General features: G+C 39.7%; 1 protein-coding gene across 7 annotated transcripts in view; it reads right to left on the bottom strand.

The window, feature by feature from the left end:
* Nucleotides 1-20,641, bottom strand: part of LOC101477989 (receptor-type tyrosine-protein phosphatase U) — a 258,886-nt gene that overhangs the window by 160,436 nt on the left and 77,809 nt on the right. For all 7 annotated transcript variants that reach the window (XM_076878967.1, XM_076878969.1, XM_076878966.1 and 4 more), the window contains exon 2: nucleotides 14,780-14,908. In XM_076878967.1, coding sequence (XP_076735082.1) covers nucleotides 14,780-14,908 — 129 coding nt within the window. The remainder of the gene's footprint in view (nucleotides 1-14,779; nucleotides 14,909-20,641) is intronic.

Raw genomic sequence — 20,641 nt, 5'->3', positions numbered from 1 at the left:
CGCGTAGTTTGGACCCGGAAGCAGGTTTTATCAGGTCATCACTTAAAGACCGGATGGTTGTGGAAGTACTAAGAATATTTGTATTGTAAATCCAGCAGCTGCTTCCTCCTTGTCAAAATGGCAAAATAGCAAGTGGGTGTTTAAAGCTACTGTATGCAAGGCAAAATTTTGTGTTGTGTTTGGTATAAAGACAATATTAAACTAACTGAAGGTAAATGCACGTGTCACACACCTGAAGCTTGAGAGTTGCAAACTGCATATAGTGTTACTGTTTATTAGAATACGAATCATCATCTTAATATTTGTGACAGCTGGGATAGGCTCTAACCCCTTGCAACAGATGAATCAGATGATTGAAAAAGAAATGACTGCATAGATGGATCTAAATATTACCAGTGAATCACATGATTTTCTGGAAAATCAAATGAGAAAATCTGTTTTTGGTTAAGCTATAAATTCTATATATATTTATTCCGAAAAAAGCCATTTCCTGTACACTGGCTATGTATGTCACCATGTTGCACTACAACAGCTTTCTGAAATAACATACCTGCTCTAATCCAACACGTGGGGTCCATCTGAACACCAGAGACAAATGAGAGAGGGCTGACATCCCACTTCAAATTGTCTTCACACTAACAAAATAATGGCCAAGCCATTGGAGCAAAAAGGGATGTTCTAATGTTGTGGCCAGTTTCACACTGGCGTCTATTTACAGGCCTATCACTACAGTTATGATAATTACAGAGCAACAGAGTTATTATCGTACCTGCTGCTGAGATAAAGTAATCGCCTGTATATGTGAGGACAAAATAGACACCTTAATTTAAAATGCTAACCCATGCCTGAGATTGAACACGGCATGGTGTTCTATGGAGGGAGGACAAAAAAAAGAAATAATTTGCTCAGCACACAGTCAGTAGCTGTCATTGTCAAGACCAAACTATCTAACATATACAGCTGCAGTGTGACTCTGTGGAATTTAGCAGAATGAATCTCATTTGGTATATGAATTTACCAAAGATGGGCACTTTTGGAAAGAATGATTCAACTGCAAATAATCATTACATTTTTGCCACACATATTAATCACTTCAAAGGATAGTTGTGTTACGGCATGTGCCACTGGAAAAACCTGGGTCAGAATCAGCCGATTATGGTGGTCAGCTTTAAATAAACAATGTTGAATCAGATGGAAGCAGCCTAATCACATCTCTGTCTAGGCGCATAATAAGACAATCAAAAAGCACCATCAACATAATTTCTCGAATCATGCCACTGATTCACAAGTCTAAAAATTCCTTTACCACTTGATGACATGATGTAGTGCACAGGACCAGTGGCTTAGGGACAGACGACAAGGCTTTTAGAGGGCTTTGTTATCTTCAGTATTCTTCTACCACAAAGTGCAATTTCACTGTTTGTCCTGAACCTTTATCATTTGATGTACCACAAGAGGATAAGACCGAGTAACCGGTAAAAAGTTCCACTTGGAAAAATCTTACCGTGTTCCTTGACTGAGTCTATCCACCCCACCACCCATCACCCTTTTTCCTCCTACTTTCATTTCTCAACTCTGTCTATGGTTTGTTTGTCATATTTATGGGTCTCCGTCTCTCTCATCAATGATAGAGACACGCAAGATTGAGTTTGATCAAAAGAAGCGGATTTAGAACTTCAGAGCGAGCAACAAGTGCAAAGTGTAACTATTCAAAGGAGGCTAAAAAGGTCAAGAGTTCTATGCTGAATAATCAGAAATGTGTTCCTCAGAAAATATGCAGCAGAGCGTGACACTAATTCATAAGAGGCTAAATCTGATGTAACCACCACATTTTTTTTAGAAGCAGAGCTTAAAATATTCTTTGATGAAATTATCTTCCAAAGAAGCATGAAATGGGTTTTGACTATCACTAGTACAAAAACTTCACGGATGTTATGACACCAATATCAATGACCAATTATGGCCAAGTCCCAAAGAAACTCCAGAAACCAAGAATCTTGCAGATTATCTTAACCAACAGTGTAGCTTTCCATATTAATAAGATAACAAAGAAAATTAATTTGATTCAGTTCCACTTCAGAAAGAATTCATACTCAAAATGAATAAGCTGTCCTAACTTCGCCATCTTTAGTAAACTCTGCTTAGTTCTGGGAACTAATTAGATTTTACAGTGTGGCAACAGAAGCCGGTAATAACAGTTTTTCAGTTGCTAATGTCTGATTAACTTATATCTGATTGGTAGAACCATTACTGTACCTCCACAGCATCATTTGTCAGACTCTGACAAATGCAGATAAATTCAAATAAGTAACAGGATCAAGAGAAACTGCTTTCTGTTAATGCTCCATTTAAATGCAAAGAGTCATTCCGCCTCCCCTAGTTAGTGTTACTACTTTGCACACTGGATCATCAAAGCAAGCAGAGCCAGAAGAAAACCCGGCAGAGCGGAGATAGGGAAGAGGGCAGAGGGAGGAAAAGCCCTAAGAGGAGGGTTTCAAATCAGAAGAGCCACAGAAGTCTGCTTAGTTTTACTTGATTTTTCCCAAGTTGTCTTCATAATGGACTATGTTTTGCAAAGGCATTCATATTCTCAAACATGATATATCCTGCATCGAGGTTGCTTCTAACTGAGCGACTGTTTTACATCTGCCTAAAAAGGCTGGGGTTTTAAGGAATCTAAAATCAGATGCATTCTCAGAATAGACGCCTGTGCTTTTACGGCCCCCATTTACTGTGACAAGGTTTACTCTGCTCAACACTTATGTGTTTCCAGAAGCATTTCAAAGTTGATGCAAATAAAAAATATATAAACATGTCCTCTTTCATATTTATTTTGAAAGCTGTAACTACTGAACAACAGTATCTGTCAAACTGCCAACACTCAATTAATGTGTTCTTGAAGTCTAGGTGATTACCCTCATTTTTCAGACTGGTCTCTGTTACAAAAATTATGTAGCACAGTGGGGCGTGTCTGACTTTGATTTACAGGTGTGGCTGTACTTCTTCAAGCACAAGAAGATTGTCCCAATGAGATGAGGTAATTAAGTGTACTGTTATGAAAAACAGACTAGCTGTCAACTTGGTGTGGTTCATTAAACTGTAATTAAATTACCTGACAAAAGCTTGTCATTTCAAAAACACACTCAAGATGCTGCACGATACAGATGATGCACAAAAATCAAGTAATTACTAATGGGGTCAGCACCCGTAGCTGTACCAGTTACTACAGATGGATATTTTATATTAAATATAAGGAATCCAATGAACAATTTTGAACAATTTCTCTGCTACCAACCTGAAATAAAGGAAGTGTCTTTTTTGATTTCTAGTAAGATTTATGAATATTTATCACAAAGGACATTAGAACTATGAAAAAGGAAAAGGTAGGTAACAAAAAGTTTCACGTCCAGCTGTGTGGATTACCCTGGTTTATGGCTCAAAAAGGAGTCCACTTTACTCTTGACCAAGAAATATCTTCCGGTTACCTGTAGAACAACTGGCATTTATACCTCACACAGCATTTTTAACTCTCGCATCTCTTGTTGTGTTGCCAGGTCTCAAAGGAGGCACACAGCCACTCAAACTTATTTTGACAACATAAAGAACATTTAAGCATTTTGTATAAGAGTTAAACTAAATTTAAACTGCAGATGTCACCTTATTATATAAACAACAGCAGAAACTCTCTCATACACACCAATCACATCCCCTTTTCTACATAGCTCCAACACTGAGTCTTGGGATCTCACTTCCTGCATTACAATGATGCTGGAAGGTTCAGAAGAAACACCATCCTGAAAAAAACCGCAAAGCTGAAGGGCGTAACGTGTTCCTTTTTAGCTGCAATGTTTCATGTCATTGGTATTCTACTGGCTGGTGGGCACAAATCAATACTATTGAGCTGCTGGTGCCCAATAAACTAAGTTGTTGTCTCAATTGCAGTCTCTTTAACATCTCTGAGAGAATTTAAAGCCCTTGGAAAAATTCAAGGTAAAATGTCTATCTGCAGGGTTATCACACAAGGTGTCTTGACAAATGCTATAACTGTGCATAATTACCCTGGGCTTCAGAATGGACCAGAGGGTTTGACAGGCAGATGGTTTTCTACTGATGCATCAAAACAACAGCCAAAACCCACAACACAACCCAGACAAACATGTTTTTACTTTAACAGACTGCCTGACAGCCAGCTTGACAGCAAATCTATTCCACTTCCTGTGTTACATAATGATGCTTTGTTAAAAAAAAAAGGCTGATGAAGGCTAATGCAGGAATGTAGCTCTATGTATTCTAACTTTTATTTTCATTGAGCTTAATTAAATTATTTTATATATTTTATAAGATATTGTATGGGAAACTTTCCTTAGAAATGTTTCTCTTTGGAATGGTTGTTGATTGGTGTTTTTAATGGCTGCTAGTGCTGGTGATGCCGATGTTGCAGTGGTAAAAATACATTAATAAAAAGTTCTGCATTAATAATATGTGTCAAATAAAAGCGGTTATTGCTATTAAAATGCAAGTTAAAGTAAATGCTCCCTCATTTTCTGTCATACATGTACTGGGACTGGTGTATGTTCATATTCAACAATGCCACAGTTTCAAATAATGAGCGTGCAGAGTGATCCTAAAGCTCAGGGCTCAGACTGTTTTAAACACTCAAACAGTATCTTCTCTGTTTGCTGTGCACATTACCGGGGTTGATTGTAAAGGAAAGTTACATTTATTTGGTTTTCCTAAACAAGAAGACACAAGAAGTGTGGGAGTTCAATTTTTGGCCAACAAGGTATGCTAAAAAGGTACTGCTGCATCTATAAAAGGCATTGTTAAGGACTCAGAGCCACAAGCATCACTGAAATGTTTGTTTAGTGTTGAAAATCACACCAAATGGCTTGTGAGTACAGTTTTACTCAAGATAATCTACATGTATAATGTAGCTAGGCTGTTTCTTCAGAAGTTTACACACTCTTGCAATCTGTTTCTATGTGTGTGTAAGAGTGATTAAAATTAATTGTAGCCCAATGAGGCTTCATAAAATCTACTTAGCAGTTTTTTGTTTGTTTGTTTGTTTGTTTGTTTGCTTAACTAATGGATGATTTATCAAAGTAGAAGGGGGTGCAGTGAAGTAACTCCAAGAGAAAGAGGTGATTCTGACAAGCACCAGTTTGTGTCAGTGGTAAACAGAAAAGGGGCAACCAGTCAGAAGAATGTGGGCTTTCAGGGAGGGATGCCTGGAAGAGCTAAGAGGATGAACACAGGGCCTGCAGAATGGGCTAGTAATATATATAGGTTAATAACATAAATGTGGATAACAGTATATCATTCAAAGCTATTCTAGTGGAAATTAGCATATTAGGTTGCCTTTAAGTATCAAAAGAACCACCATTAGATGCATTATGCCGTAATTCAATAATTTCAAAAGAAATTGTGCAATAAGTAAAGTAAAGAAAAATTTTAGCTGTCCGTTTTCTTCTGCTCATTCAAATAAGTTTATCCAATCCCAGCTGTCATAGGACGAGGGGCAGGGTACAAACCCGACAGGTCACCAACCTGCCGCAGGAGCTTTAAGAGGAATATATGTTAAATCCTGAACTGACAGTAAAGTTAAGAACAGAACTTCAAAAGTATGATATTTAACTTTGCTTTCTTCTGTTATGACCAAGTACCAGTATGACAAGTGAGACCTGGAACACTACAGTATGGAGGTTGTGAGTAAATGTACTTACACTGCACCACTTACTCTGGTTGCGATTACAAGGGCTTGTGCTGGAAAGGCTATTTTTGATTAGTATGCAGCATTTAAAAATGAAGTGTTCCTTTGAAATTCACATTGAACTTTTGTTCCAGGAATACATTAACTCACTGTACCACTTTCTACCAGATAACAAACAAGTGACTGAACAGAGGCAAGGCTGGAACGCAAGAAAACAAATTTATATTACATATATGAACTCAATAGCCACTTTTTTGGGCATACTCGCTAGGTCTGTGTTGGATGCCCTTTTGCCTTAACTGTTTCAATACCATTCCGCAGGTATTTTGAAGTACATTGACGCGACAGCATCATAGGGTTGCTGTAGAGTTGTTGGCTGTTGGCTATGTCTGCTACACTCTCAAAAATAACATTATTTGCTTGGTTACTGCTATTCTACATTGTAAGGCAACAGTCCTTAACGCAGTGCATTTTTTATGCATGACCTCCAGAAGTGGGCTCACAACAGGGTCCTCTAACAGGATCTCACACAGCTTTATATCAACTCTTCATCTTTTATCTAGCAGAGGAACATTCAACTCATTCGAGCATGTCCTCATCCCGTCTGAAATCGACCTTCTCTAATGGGTCAAAGGAAGATGAAAAGCGAGTTTTGTGACGCTGCTGCCCCCTGAGGAACACCAGGAAGTGTAATCAGCAATGACCCATGCTAGACTCCTCCAATCCCAGGGAGTTCGTTAACATACCCATTCTGGCCCAGGGGAGGTATGCCCGGAACACCGGAACAAGCACTTGACAACAGCAAATGAATTATTAAATCCCGGACATCTGCCAGCTCCTTTCACAAATCGCCAACAACCGACCACTTTAAGTCAGCAGCCTATAACAGGCACCACAAGTTTTCCTCTTACATGTGTGCTTTTACTACGAGTTCCAAAAGATAAGTCCCCCTTAAATGAACATATATGTGAAGAGAGATAAGAGCCCCGGCCACCGGGGCTGACATGTGACAAACTTGAGCAATAGAAGCAACAAGAGACTGAATGTGGGGAAACAAACTGTCAGTAGGTTGATGATTGCAGCAGGTTAATCAGATTGTTTTGCATAAATCACTGAGGAAACCTAGTGAGCAATCAACTGGCCTTGTCTGTCAGTCCAAGCATTCCTTCAGACCTGTCTCAATACTGGCGAGAATGATTAGTTTTTCTGCAAGGTGATCACTGCGCAATAATTCAGCTTCTAGGGTGATCTTGCTTAAATAGCTTAAACATTAAATAGTTGAGGTGACTGCTGTGATTTGGTGCAATATAAATAAAAATGAGACAAAAGGTTATCTCTATAATGTTTTTTCTTTTTATTCTAAGGGTGAAAAATCCCAGAGTAAGATTAAGATTATTTATTTGTCACTGCAGAAAGATAGAATGAATGATTTGGTGGCTATTTTTAGTGTTTTTGTTTTGTAAATGCACAAAAATAGCGGTAATAACAAAAATAACTATTCAAGAAAATAGCAATAAAATAATTATATATAAACATTTAGGAGGCATAATATTTTTTTTAATTGTTGTTTCCCAAAACACTAAGTTTTTTTCCTTAGGCCCCTGTAGCACAGGCCTAGAGACTGGTTGGCAACTGTTGTTAAACACCGAAGGCTTGTGAGTTTTTGCTGGAGGTTGCTGATAGTCACTGTGTAGTCAACCTCTAAAGCTCCAATCATGAAGGCCTGGTAGTCACCAGTCACAAGGGAAAAATGCATTGTAGTTGATGGAGCTTGTTACCAACGACTCACTAAAAGACAGTGGAAAATTGCAGCACACACTGAAAACAGAGACCGCTTGCCTTCAAAGTAAAATGTGTACCTTTTGGTTTCAGGGTAAGGCGCAACTTTAACACAGAGTGTTCTGTTCATTAGGCCTGTGTAACTTGTTACATGTTAGTCCTTAAAAAGCTTCTTTTTGAGATTCTGATTGCTACACTGCATAATAGTCATTAAAGAGGTTTAGAGTGACTTATTTTTCTATACGTCAGAGAGAAAATTGCCTTCATAAAACAGAGGTAAAACAAGAAATTACAGACTATGTTCAAAAACACATTATGTTCCATATGAGCAGTTTCAGTCCTTTTGGCGTGAATCATTCAGCCACCAGGAAAAAATAACTGCTAGCTTTATGTAACACATTTGGTTCCCTGTAGCTGTGTATGGATGACGTTAATTGAGCTCCACCAGCTGTAGAATGGAAGAGAGCACTGGGGAAAAACCAACCACAATTAGAAAAAGTTCCAGTAAATTTCGGTTAAAGGATATTTTGGTGCATCTTTGCTCTCTTTTCTTTATCAACCTGTCAGCAAACTATTTCATTAAAAGTCCTAGAGATCAACAAACTCTAGGTGCCACTTTAGCTCAGTGACCTGCAGCCCTCTACTTCCTGCCTATGTTCACCGCTCCACAATGTAATGAAGCTAAAAATGCTCCAAAACTAATAATAAATAAAACCTCAACAAGTTCTCTGTTGGCAAATGTGAGGCGAGCCTTTTGTTCTTTTGGGTCATTGGTAACTTTCACCTTAGAACTCTCCCATGGATGCCATTTTTGCCCAGTCCCTTTCTAATTGCTAAATCATGAACACTGGCAAGTCAAGCCTGCAGTTCTTTAGACGTTTCTCTGGGTTTTTTGTGAACTCCAGGATGAGTCGTTGATGTGCTCGTGGTGTAATTTTGGTAGGATGGCCACTCCTGGGAAGGTACATACATTGTTCGGTGGATAATGACTCTAAGTGTGGTTTGCTAGAGTCCCAAAGCCTTAGAAATGGCTTTGTAACCTTTTAGAAGAGAATGACTTTGATTTTCATCTGTTCTGGAGTCTCTTTAGATTGTGGCATGTTTTGCTTTTTAAGATATTTTAGCTCACTTCACTTTGTCCTTAGGTTCTAGTCAAGTCATTTCTTGATTCAACAGGTCTGAGGCAGTAATCAGGCCTCAGTATGGCTAGTGAATCTGTAATCAGCTTTCCAAAAGTTGTGGTTAACCACAATAATTTCATGATTCATCAAGGGAGATGATTACGATTACTTTTTCTCTTGGTGCCAGTGAAATTTAGAATTTTTTGGATAGCTGTTTACCCTTAATACATGCTGTCTTTGACTAATGAAACATTTAAGCGTGACAAATATGAAAAAATATAAGAAAGTGGACAAATACTTTTTATAGCATCGTGCATAGAGCAACATTAATGGTAATATTCTACAGTTTCCATGGGAACTATTTGCTCGCTTCCACTTGCTTGTAGTAAGTATTGTCTGGACTGTTGTTGTCTCACAAAATTTGTCTATAGATAGCAAAATATTATCAAAAGAAAGGGAAAACAAAAAGCATAAAATGCTGTGGGAGGAAATTGCTCTGAAAGTCAATTTAAGAAGCTCGTTTATGTGGTCGAAGAGTCCAGAAACACTTAAATTGTCTGTTCTGGATACAAAGGCATCCCAATAAATAAGAGCTTCACAAATCTGTTAAAAATCGAATATAAATTTTAATGTACATCTTGGTTGATTATCTGGAAACATTTTGGTCGTGCCCACTCCTCTAAGGTATTCTAAGGAAAGATTTTTCCAAAATCTTTTTACTAAATATACAGTGCGTAAGATGTCAGTGCAGATTGCAGTTAGCTGAAGTTTTAGTCAGGCAAGAAAGAGCAAGAACATTCAATTGTTTTTAATTTGTTTGATCTGAAAATTTTTTTTTATATCCTCTATATTTTAAAACATTTAAATAATATCAACACACGCAACGAATCAGGAACAACAAACACATATGTGTCAATTCAATATCTTGTGTTTTTGGGGGTTTTTTTTTCCGTTTTTCCTTTGAGTCCCTTCAAAAACTCAAATTCAACTTTAGTAGTTGTACTCAGACAGCAAAGTTATTCTGGACTGGATTTGCCCTGCAGTTTGTCACTCTCTAGGTAGACTGTCAGTCACTGTTTACCTCGGTAAGGTGAGTTGTTGAGGATATCCTGAACCTTTCATTAGTAAGATTCAGCGTTGCCTTTTTTCTTTTTTGTTAGCTGCTGTTAGCCAGAGTGACTGATCCATCATTGAAGTGGATCTAAATTGTTGGAATCTTTATCACAGGGAAAGCGTGATTTTAATGTTAGGTTCGGGACTCAAGTCTAACATCACCCGACATAACTGAAAACCAGCAGCAGTTCTTGTTTAGTCAGCAGTCTGAAGATGTTTGTTGCTAAAGACTCCTAGTGTTTTTGTTTGGAAACACCTGCCTGCTACTGAAAACAGGGCGAATAAGACCTACAACACTGAACCAAACTGTACATTTACCAAAACAGTAAGCTTAATAAGCTGAAATTATTTCACCTAAATCAAGTGAAGAAGAAGAAGAGTGGGCGATAATTTTCTGTGTGAGCGCAACCTTGCTCACATTACAAACAGTCATTTGTCCTATTGTTTAATAAAAATATTCATTACTGCAGCTTTAAAAAGCTATATACCTTTCCTGCATTCAATCTAAATGACAAAAACCTTGTGAAAATCAGTTTGAATTTAGAGCCACAGTCAGAAATGCTCATTTAATGTTCTGCAGCATACCTAAGAACCTCTATTCTTCACACCAAGGGGCATTTTGGGTATTTCATTCAAAAGTGAATAGCTTTCAATAAAGGTGTGAAAGAAGCGAGAATACAAGAATTCATTGGGTCCCTATTCCTCACAGCACATTTGAATGACATACAGTAAAATCAAATGCCTTCCTAACTGACTTGCAAAACTAGGTAGTGCACTGTGTGTATAAGGCAGTCAAAACACACTATTTGCCATACAGCTCACAGAAGGTGATGAAGGTCACTGATCCCCGAGTTATCATTTGCAGCAGCCTATCTGAATATCGTTTGCAGCGGCATGGCCAAGCACAAATTCTGCTTTTCTGCTTAACAGCATCAAAGGTTTGCGGCTTATGATTTAAATCAACTGCTGCTACTGGTTTACTTGTTGTTTCTGCTGCATTTCAATCAAACTCTGACCATGGATAACCATGTTAATCTAATTATTTTTTCCTTTTGCCCTTGTTGGACTGCCATGCTTGACAGTTGGTATAAGGTGTTTGTGAGGTGTTGAGGTTCGTATGAGGTGTTGTTGCTAAATGTGGTGCTGTGCATTAGGACTATTTCTCCACTTATGTCCAATCAGTCCAAAGGAAATGTTTCCAAAAGTGTTGTGGTTTGTTCATCCTGTCATGCTGTTCTTTTTAGAGGAAATAACTTTGTCCTGGCAAACCTTCCAAATAAGCAGTATTTGTTCAGTTCTCTTGTAATTGCATTGGATGTTTATTCTGAAATGTAGCTCTTGGGCTTTTTGCAATTTCTCCTATGTTTGACTCTCATTGCACAGTCTGACCTTAGGATGACTTTGACATGAAGTCCACTTATAGGAAGACTGTGACATTTTGTTAACACACCTGAATGTTCTAGACCAGAAAACTACCAGAAAGAAGCTCTGGTTTTATCGGGTGGTTGCACTTGCAGATGATCAGTTAATCGAGTGGACAAGATTAGAAGCACCTGGCTGCTACTTACCATCACATTTCCTCATGAAGCACTGAGGGCATATTAAGTTTTTCAGAGGACTTAAGCCATAAGATGTCATATAAGGTTTCTAAAATACTGCAGTACTGTACTATATCAGAAATCTTTCTGATATAAGCCTCGAACACATCAAATAGCTAAATCTCCTGCTGCCAGATATTTGGCAGCTGAAGATTTAGCTATTTGATGTGAGCTTTGCAACCTGTTTTATACCAAACTGACAGCTTGAAAAGTCTGTAAATACAAAATATTTGGCAATATTTGCCACATAACATAACTTTGAAGTAATAAACATTGTAGACAAATACACATTAAAATTTACTTAAATCTTGTGGTTGTTTTTGGCAAAACATTTGAAAATATCTGTCATAAAACTAGCAGCAACATCAGTGTAGCTCCCTTTTCTTCACACCCTCCCCAGTTGAGAAACCATTGAGTTATCCTGTCAGGATTGCTCCGAAATGGATTAAGATTTGAGTTTTGGACCTGAAGTTCCCCTCCAGAAGACAGAATGCCTCAAACTAATTCGTGGGAAATTTGTTTTCATTAAATATGTCATTATTTTAGTGTGAACATCCACAGAGTATAATGAACCATCTGGAAAATAACACAGCACATAAAAGCAGTGGCAAGCCAGCTTTATAGCTGAATGGTGGGTTATTCTGCATTGTGTGTTTTTGCACAACAACAGTACTGTTTATAACTTGGTATCTGGGCTAGATGGTAAATGCCTCCCAATGTGAGCCTTGTGGGGCTCGCATTGGGTTTTGCAAAATAAATAACTCAAGTATCAAGAACGAGACTGCAAAGCTAAGTAGGTTGATTGATGCTTTTCCATGAGATTGGAGTTTTAAATGTGGGTGCTGTACTTATAGCCATTTCCTTCATAGCATTTCCTTTTTCGTTAGTATATACTATATTCTTCCAACCGTGATTCACTTTACTTTGATGGTTTCACATTTTTTGTGGTTGTGTACAGCACAGACAAACATTTTTCTCAAGGCTTATGGCACAGAGGTGTGCCAAAAATAAGACTAATGAGAGGCCAGAGGAGTGCACGTCCATGCTGAAGCCAGAAATCTTTCAGCGACTAAGCTAATGGTGAATAAGAGACTGGCAGTGGAAGCTGGAAGACCTGCAGGGATCACCTGCAGCTTTTCACCTACTTGGTTCAAATACTCATTAATTACCTCAGCAGCCTTTGGGATATATATAACATAGTGTTGCAAGGAACTGCAGATTATCATTCCTACTGATGAGCAATAATTTTACCTCTTAACATCAGTGCACCTCTGGGGTCGGGTTTAAGGGCAGAGTTTGGGTTTGTCATAGATTTTTCACATATTCAGAACATCCAAATGAAAAAGCTTCTAACAGAAAAAAGATAGAATCTAAGAAGGTTATGAGACTTTACTTTTGATAACATACTATGTAGAATGTGTCTAAAACACATTGTTTAACCATTTTACCCAATCGCATTAGATCTATTATGTGACACCACACTGCATTAGAACCCTTATATACCCTTACCTCCAAAGAACCCGAATTTTTTCTGATTTTTTAAGTGGTCTGGAGGAATAGTTCTCAGGCTGGTCCCTGAATCAGCAGTTTAAGTCATCTGTGTCTTACCACCTGCATCTGCTTTGTAGTTTTTCTTCAAAAAAATGTCAGTTACAAGAATTTAGGATTAGCTGAAAATGAGTGAAAAAGCAACCAATGTCCTGAGGATTTTTTCATAACTATAACACTGAGCTATTAGTAATTTAACCCTTGTATGGTGTTCGGGTCTGTGAGACCCGTGTTCAGTTTTTTTCAAAAGAAAAATTAAACAATTAATTATTTTTTCACGTGTAAATGTGTTGTGTCTTTCCACTCACTCCACTTGATTATAACTGATTTATTTATAACATTTTATATAAAAGAAAAACAAGAAGCACATTAATTCATAAATGTGATCTAACAAAGGTAAAGGGAAAAAATTAACCATGTTTGCTGTTCATATGTCTTGTAATTGGGATGAAGGAAACATCTGTTGAGTAATTTAACATAAAATTGTTTGATAGTGTTAATTTGGAAAGCCAAAACTCTAGCGGGTCCACCAGACCCATGAACACTGGCTGAGTAACAAAAATACGAACACCACACAAGGGTTAAGTGTAAAAGAAAAAGCCACCTCGCTCAACGAAACCTTGTGATCAGCAGGTCTTCTGCACCAACAAGTTGCCGTAAGGTAGGGTTTAACTGGGAAGCAAAACTGAAGCAAAAAAGAAAAAAATGTTTAAAGCATTATTAAGCTGCATGGCTCGCTGTGGCTGTAAGGCAGTAAGTAAAGCCAGCAATGGACTGTCAGCACTTCCAGGCTTTGGAGACAGCTGCCATTAAAATGACAGAAAGGAACCTCCAGCGGGTTAGGCTTGTTAATTTTAAGAATACTTCTGTTGGTTTATGAAGCCGTTTAGGACCTAAATACACTTCTGAAGTGCATTAAGAAACATCTCCAGTGGTCTGGGACAGATCTGCCTACTGTGTCCTATCTCACTCAGCTGTTATAAACTGGGTTGAAATGTAAACTTGTGTTCTTATCTGTTATATTATTGTTAGTCCGTTAATTATAGTCAGCTACACTTTTCTCTTTCTTGTTTCTTATACACAATTTTCAGCTTTTCAGCCTTTTCTGTCTCTGCTGAACTACTTTGAATTGCTTATTGCTTTAGAGAGGATCTACAGACAAATACACTTCCCTTAAGTAGTAAAAAGCCACGCCAATGATGTCTAAATGAATTCTACCAACCTCAAACCTGGTATACAAAAACATCCTGCTGCTTTCCTCTGCCCATTGCTCACTTACAAATTGGTATGCTGTATATTTGCAGCAGAAATAATACAATTCTTTTTTAGAAGAGCTCAAAGTACTCGGTGTAGAGCAGATGTTCTTTTCCAGCTGCTGCTTTTCACACATGAGAGCTACCCAGTGTGAGCACACTCTATAACTGGTCTGGACTGAGCTGCTCCACTGCGGCAGGTGTGCAATAAAATTGTGATCAGTGACACAGAGACACTAACACAACTACACTCCTGCCTGTCAATGGAGTTTTTGGGGTCAGTCTAAAGCTGGATTTATGCCACTGTACTGCGGTAAATGTTGTATTCACAGTTTTACAATTCTGTTAAAACACACAACATGTGTCAATAAGAAGACTGCAACAGGTTTGGCTTGCTGCAACAATCTGCCTGTACACACCAGCGGTTGTAAGACCTGAATTTTTGCATTGTCCAAAGGTCCACGAAACGTTTCTCTGTCATGTTGGGAGAAGTACTGCATAAAAGGGTGTTTCTTTTGTTTTTAGTTTGTTTGTTGGAACTGTGTGAGGGAAGACGAGTATGTTCATGTTTTTAAATCACCGCCTGAATGTGTGAACAGACTTGTGGAAATTGTGTTGCTGTCAATGACTTTAACTCTGACACCTGCAGAAGCCTACCTCGCAAAAGATCTGGAGTTGGGTGTGGCCAGTTGTAGGTCCTGATCAGCTGCCAGTCAAAGTCATCTTCTTGGCCCTGTCGATATTCGCACAGCCCAGGGTCCGAGTCCTCATCAAAGGTGCAGCCAGCTACAGCAAGGGGCAGAAAAAAAGCAAACTGTTTCACAGGAAGTAAAAAGTATGAAACTCGTAGCTATCAGCAATGTGCCTTTGCAACTTGCTACCAGAAGAAAACTGGTGAAGGAATGCATTACAGTCTCCATTGTTAGTTATATCACCACAGGCCCATTGTAAATGTCTAAATGCATCAGCTCCTGTAGAAGCTCTGCAGCAGTAAACTAAATTGCAGCTAATGCTTGGCACCAGGCGGTCAGCATGAAATGCCTATCTCATCTTTTCCCTCAAAATCTATCACCATTTGGTGCAATTAGCCCTGTGGTGTGAAAATGACACAGTAGCCACAGGTCACCCAAAGCCACAAATAATGGGCAACAGTGCCACAGCAGCGAAAGGGATTCTTCAGCTGATGGAGGACAACAAGCCCAGCTCTCAGCCTGTGAAGGTGACCTAACCCTAGCTGCCATCTAATGGTCACATTTACCATTGTGCCATTATCACACAAACCACAGGCTTTTAGAGGCACAAGCCGGGCTGTTAAACGAGGGGTCAAAAAAATGACATGTTCTAGTTTAACTGGTCAGAAAACACAGGTGCACATGAGAAAATGTAAAAATGAATACTCTGGACTTGGGAGGACCAATTTGCGATCATACATGCGTGTTAGCCATAAAGAGTCACAACTAACAATTATCTTTTTTATTTCTCTCTAGATTATTCTATCAATTCTTTATTCAGTAAACGGCATCACAATTTCCCAGAGACTCTGTGAGATTGCTTGTGGTACCCAAATAGCAGTCTAAATAGCGAGATAGTTTCAAAATGACAGAAAACTCACAACAGAGAGGCCAGAAAATGTTTGCTGCCAATGTAATGACTTAATTATCAGAATTGTTTCTGTGGGTCGACTCGTGGATGAATCACTTGCAGAAAAGCATTGGTTTCATTTCATTTCATTATGTAGCCATTGGTTGTCTCCAATATGGAAACAATGGTTGAGTAATTGCTCAGATCTTCATCATTAACTGTGGCTCCTTGGGGGTAGAGGAATGATGAAGAAACAAGAATTCTCGAGTGCAGCACAGGTATGAAGATTCACATAAACAAGAAAGCAGAATAAAACAGAGAGCGTTAGGATAAAAAAAAGATTTTAGATGTGCACGCTTCCAGTTTCCTTGTCCTACAAGTAATTGGTACTAGCAATGACCTTTGCTTTTAGCTTCAAAAAAAGAGAAAGCTAATTGGGCTAAATTTGATTTTTCATGACCTACCTTGAGCCGTTTGCTTGTGCCCAGTTGCCCAGGCAATGTCGTTATGTTTTGAAATTTTCAATTCCACGTTATTTATAATGGCATCGTAATCAATAGGGCATATAAATGGAGCAATAACAAAAAACCTAACTTGGAATAATCCACAGCTTTCCTAAGGTAACTTTGTCAACAAGGTCCTTGTTTCTGCAGCCCGAGCAGTCAAATTCAGCACAAATGGAAAAAGCAGGAATGAATCTAACCAGTGCTTCTACAGACTCAAATGAGTCTCCTCAGGTTAAAAACAAAGTGTGATCTGTGCAGCTCCACCTGCCCAGAGAGTAGTAGCATGGGACCTGCTGCCAGAGGGTAGCTTAGAAATAATGGTGTGGGATGCAGGGGAGATACTCATTTATAAGACATACGGTGCAGCACCAGCCTGTCACCAATCCTCTGAAATAGCCATTTCTCAGTCTGGCCCTGGCTTAAAGACAGGCCTAACGCTGTTCTGTCTAACTACAAACACCCTGAGCTCACTGCGGTCCCAGGACCCTCTTCACTAACAGATCGTATTAAGGCTTGGCAGCCATGCTGCTGGTGTTAAAGAGCTACTCTGACTCTGTGCCAGCTTCAGCTTAATAGCATCCCGTTTGGCTTGCTCCCTCAATACTGCTTTTGTCTTGTGCGTAGAAGCTCCATCTGTTTTCTGTAGTAATGTATATGTTTTGAAGTCAGAGGAAGTATTGGATGTTGCATTAAACTAGCAAGGCAGCTAATTTTGGACCGCTGTTTTCTCTGTTCCTGCTGACAAACAAATATCACCACCACACCACCAGTGAACTTCCCCACTGCCCCGGCCTTCTTCCCCTCTGCCTGCAGCCAAGCAAGTGTTTCCGGGTGTGTAAGCATATCAGAGCCTTAATTGCCTCCCGAGTACGGGCTGCTTGTTGTGCTGCGTCGTGCCCGGTTATCTGAGGATGAGAGGGCTGGGCAGTGGAGCGGGGTCTGCAGTTGAGGCCTGCTTTTCATTGAAAGCCCTCCAGCTCCAGGAAGAAACGTCACCATCAGACACGTTTCACTGACTCCCCTCATTAAGGCTCATCCTTCCAAGTCTCCTTTACTTTTTAGCACACGCGTTCCCCTCAATGCCCAAATGAGCTTCTCTGGCAGCAGGAGGGAGAGCCCATGTAATTAGAAAAGCCACATGCGTTCTGTTGAATTCATAGTGATGTGTCTGTGTGTGGACCGCACACGTCAGACACACGCATTAGCTGGGTGCGTTGGCTGTTTTGATGTTTACTTAAAAAATGAATAAAATTATAATGAATCTGTCAATGTCCCACAGGCTGAAGCTGTAACATCAATGGGAATTATTTGTGTTCATCACAGCAATGGTGAATATGGCCAAAGTGAGTGCATGATTGCTGCTTTTTACAAATAATAATTTGAATATGAGAGAAAAAAAAACAGCCTTTAGAATGCTAATTGCTGGGGCGCTAGCGAGCCAGCAATGGAGTAGGACGTGTTTCTGAAGGCTCCCGCTAACAGAGTTTCAGAAATAGTTTTTTTTCAACCTACAAAGTCTCATTTTATGTCACAGGGGAAGCTAACAGTTTTATATGCTATATTAAAGCTTCACTCGAGACAAAATGGCATCGAACCTAAGGAAATACAAGTACACCGGAGGAACTGCGGCTAGGCCCGGCGCATCCTCGGGCGAGAATACCAATGGTGGCCCAAGGGCGGCGCCCGGCTCAGCGACCACTGAGGAACGGGCTCAGCAGAGCGATGGGCGCTTTGTGGACACTGATGCCCTGAAATTAGAGCTTCTTCAATCCATTAAAGATGATATCAGCGTGGTGTTAAAAGAAGAACTCAGGAATGCACTGAAAGAAGATTTTGATAACATTAGGGCTGACGTGCAAGAAGTGAGAAATGAGATTGCTAACAATACGGCGGCAGCGCGCGCTGAAATGGATGGAGTTAAGGCCACGGTGAAAGAAGTAGAGGACGGGCTGTCAATGTGGAGCGATGAGGTGGTCACCTTGCAATCTACGGTGAAGACTTTGAGGAAGGAGCTATCTGACCTGAAAGATAAATGTGATGACATGGAAGGCAGGATGCGGAGATCCAATATCCGTATCATGGGGGTCCCGGAGGGCCAGGATTCGAGCTCCACCACGGCCGTATCCGCGCTACTACGTGAAGCGCTGGGTATGGATAAAGATGTTATTGTCGACCGCTCACATAGGAGTCTGGCCCCGAGAAGGCCGGGTGGTAACCCGCGGGCCATCATAGCCAAGCTTCATTACTACCAGGACTGTGTGGAAATTCTACGCCGTGCCAGGACCCAAGCTCCGCTGAGGTTCAATGGACAACCGATTGCAATATTCCCGGATTTTACGACCTCGGTGGCCCGAGCTCGTGCTGCTTTTACAGAAGTCCGGAAACTTCTCCGTGAGCAGGAAGGTATCCGTTTTGGGATCAGGTTCCCAGCGCGACTTTGTATCACGCACAACGGGGAGGAGAAAGAATTTCTGGATGCGGCGAAGGCAATGGAATATGTTAAAGAACATATTATCAACGTTTGAGGAGGCTGCGCCTGTCGCTCTATGTGGGAGCGCCAGTGCTACGGTTGGTTGTCTCAGTTACGGCTGAGTGTACATGACTGTTTGTTGTAGCGTTCGCACGGTGATGAAAAGCTTGAAGAGACACTTCTTGTTCAGACATTTAAACTTATTTCATAAACACATTTTGGTTCATTTTATTTCATGGCAATACCATTGGGTTTAGAAAAGTTCTATACTTTGTTTGGATGTCGATATATGTATGTGTATATATATATTTCTTTTCTTTTTCTATTTTATTGACTATTTTTCTTTGTAGGATATGTTATGTCAAGCGGCCAGCGGGAGCCTAAGAGTCTGGCTTATAGTAACCCAAACAAGCACTAGGCTATATGTGTGGATCTGTTTGCAGGGGGTTTGGCAGTCACCATGTTCGATCTGGTGTAATTGCTCATTGTGTTCTTGGTTTGGGCTTCAGCCAGATATGTTTATTTTACTTATCAATGTGTTTTTTGTTTTTCCCTTTTTTTTTTCTTTTTTTTTTTTTTTTTCCTTCTTCTTCCTCCCCTCTCTTTCCTCTTCTCCTATGCCTGTTGTGCATCTGGAGCTTTCATATTTTACTATTTGAGCAGGGATGAGCACAGCGCGATCATTTAGTGATCGGGTGGTAAATTTTGTAAGCTGGAATGTAAAATCACTCAACCATCCAGTCAAGCGGAAAAAGGTTATTACTCATTTACAACGACTTAGAACGGATATAGCATTTCTCCAGGAAACGCATCTGCGTACCTCTGATCATCTTCGAATCAAGTCTGGATGGGTAGGCCAGATATATCACTCTAAATTTAATTCTAAAGCTCGGGGGACAGCAATATTGATAAGCAAAACTTTACCATTTATAGCCACAACTGTAGATGAAGACCCTGCAGGCCGTTTTGTTGTAGTTGTAGGACATTTATATGGTTTCCCCTTGATTTTAGCGAATGTCTATGCCCCTAACTGGGACGATCATAGTTTTTTCACTAATGTGTTTGCACGGCTTCCCAACATGGCAACGCATAATATTATTCTTGGTGGGGACCTAAATTGCTCATTATCTGCTATGGACCGCAGCTCGCACAAATGCACGCCTATTTCAAAATCAGCACGTGTTATACAGCGTTTTCTTCATAACTACGGGTTAGCTGATGTATGGAGATTTCGTAACCCAACTTCAAGTCAATATTCTTTTTTTTCTAATGTCCATAAAACATATACTCGTATAGATTATTTCTTTCTGGACAAAAAACTCCTCCCTTTGGTGACAGACTGTGATTACAAGGCCATGGTGATTTCAGATCATTCACCTGTTGTTCTTTCACTGCGTATTCCCAATGCCTACTCAATAAAGTATTCTGATTCTGATTCTGATTCTGAATTATCGGCCATGGAGGTTCAACCCAGTATTGTTAGCAGACGAAGAGTTTGTTAATTATATTAGGTCTCAAATAGATTTCTTTCTTGCCATCAATCAAACTCCAGAGATGTCACCATCAACTGTTTGGGAATCTCTAAAAGCATATCTGAGAGGCCAGATAATCTCATTCTGTGCGAACAAAAGGAAGAGGGATACTGAGCAACTCTCTCTATTGGCTGACGAAATTACTAAACTAGACGCTGTATATAGCCATTCCCCTGACCCGGTATTATATAAACGTAGGCTGAAATTACAAACTGAATATAATCTTCTATCTACAAAACAGGCTGAGTATCTAATTTCGAAGTTGCGTAGCTACTCGTATGAGCATGGAGAAAAAACAGGCAAGCTGCTAGCTCATCAGCTACGACAAAGAACAGCTAATCAAGCTATCCCTGAGATCCGGAATGACCAGGGAATAAGATGCACGGATAACCAAGTTATAAATAATAGTTTTTTTAGATACTATCAGACT

This window comes from Maylandia zebra, linkage group LG22, assembly GCF_041146795.1.
Source record: "Maylandia zebra isolate NMK-2024a linkage group LG22, Mzebra_GT3a, whole genome shotgun sequence".
NCBI classification, from domain to species: Eukaryota; Metazoa; Chordata; class Actinopteri; order Cichliformes; family Cichlidae; genus Maylandia; species Maylandia zebra.
Note: the sequence above shows the minus strand (reverse complement) of the source record. Positions and strands in the feature narration are given on the sequence as shown.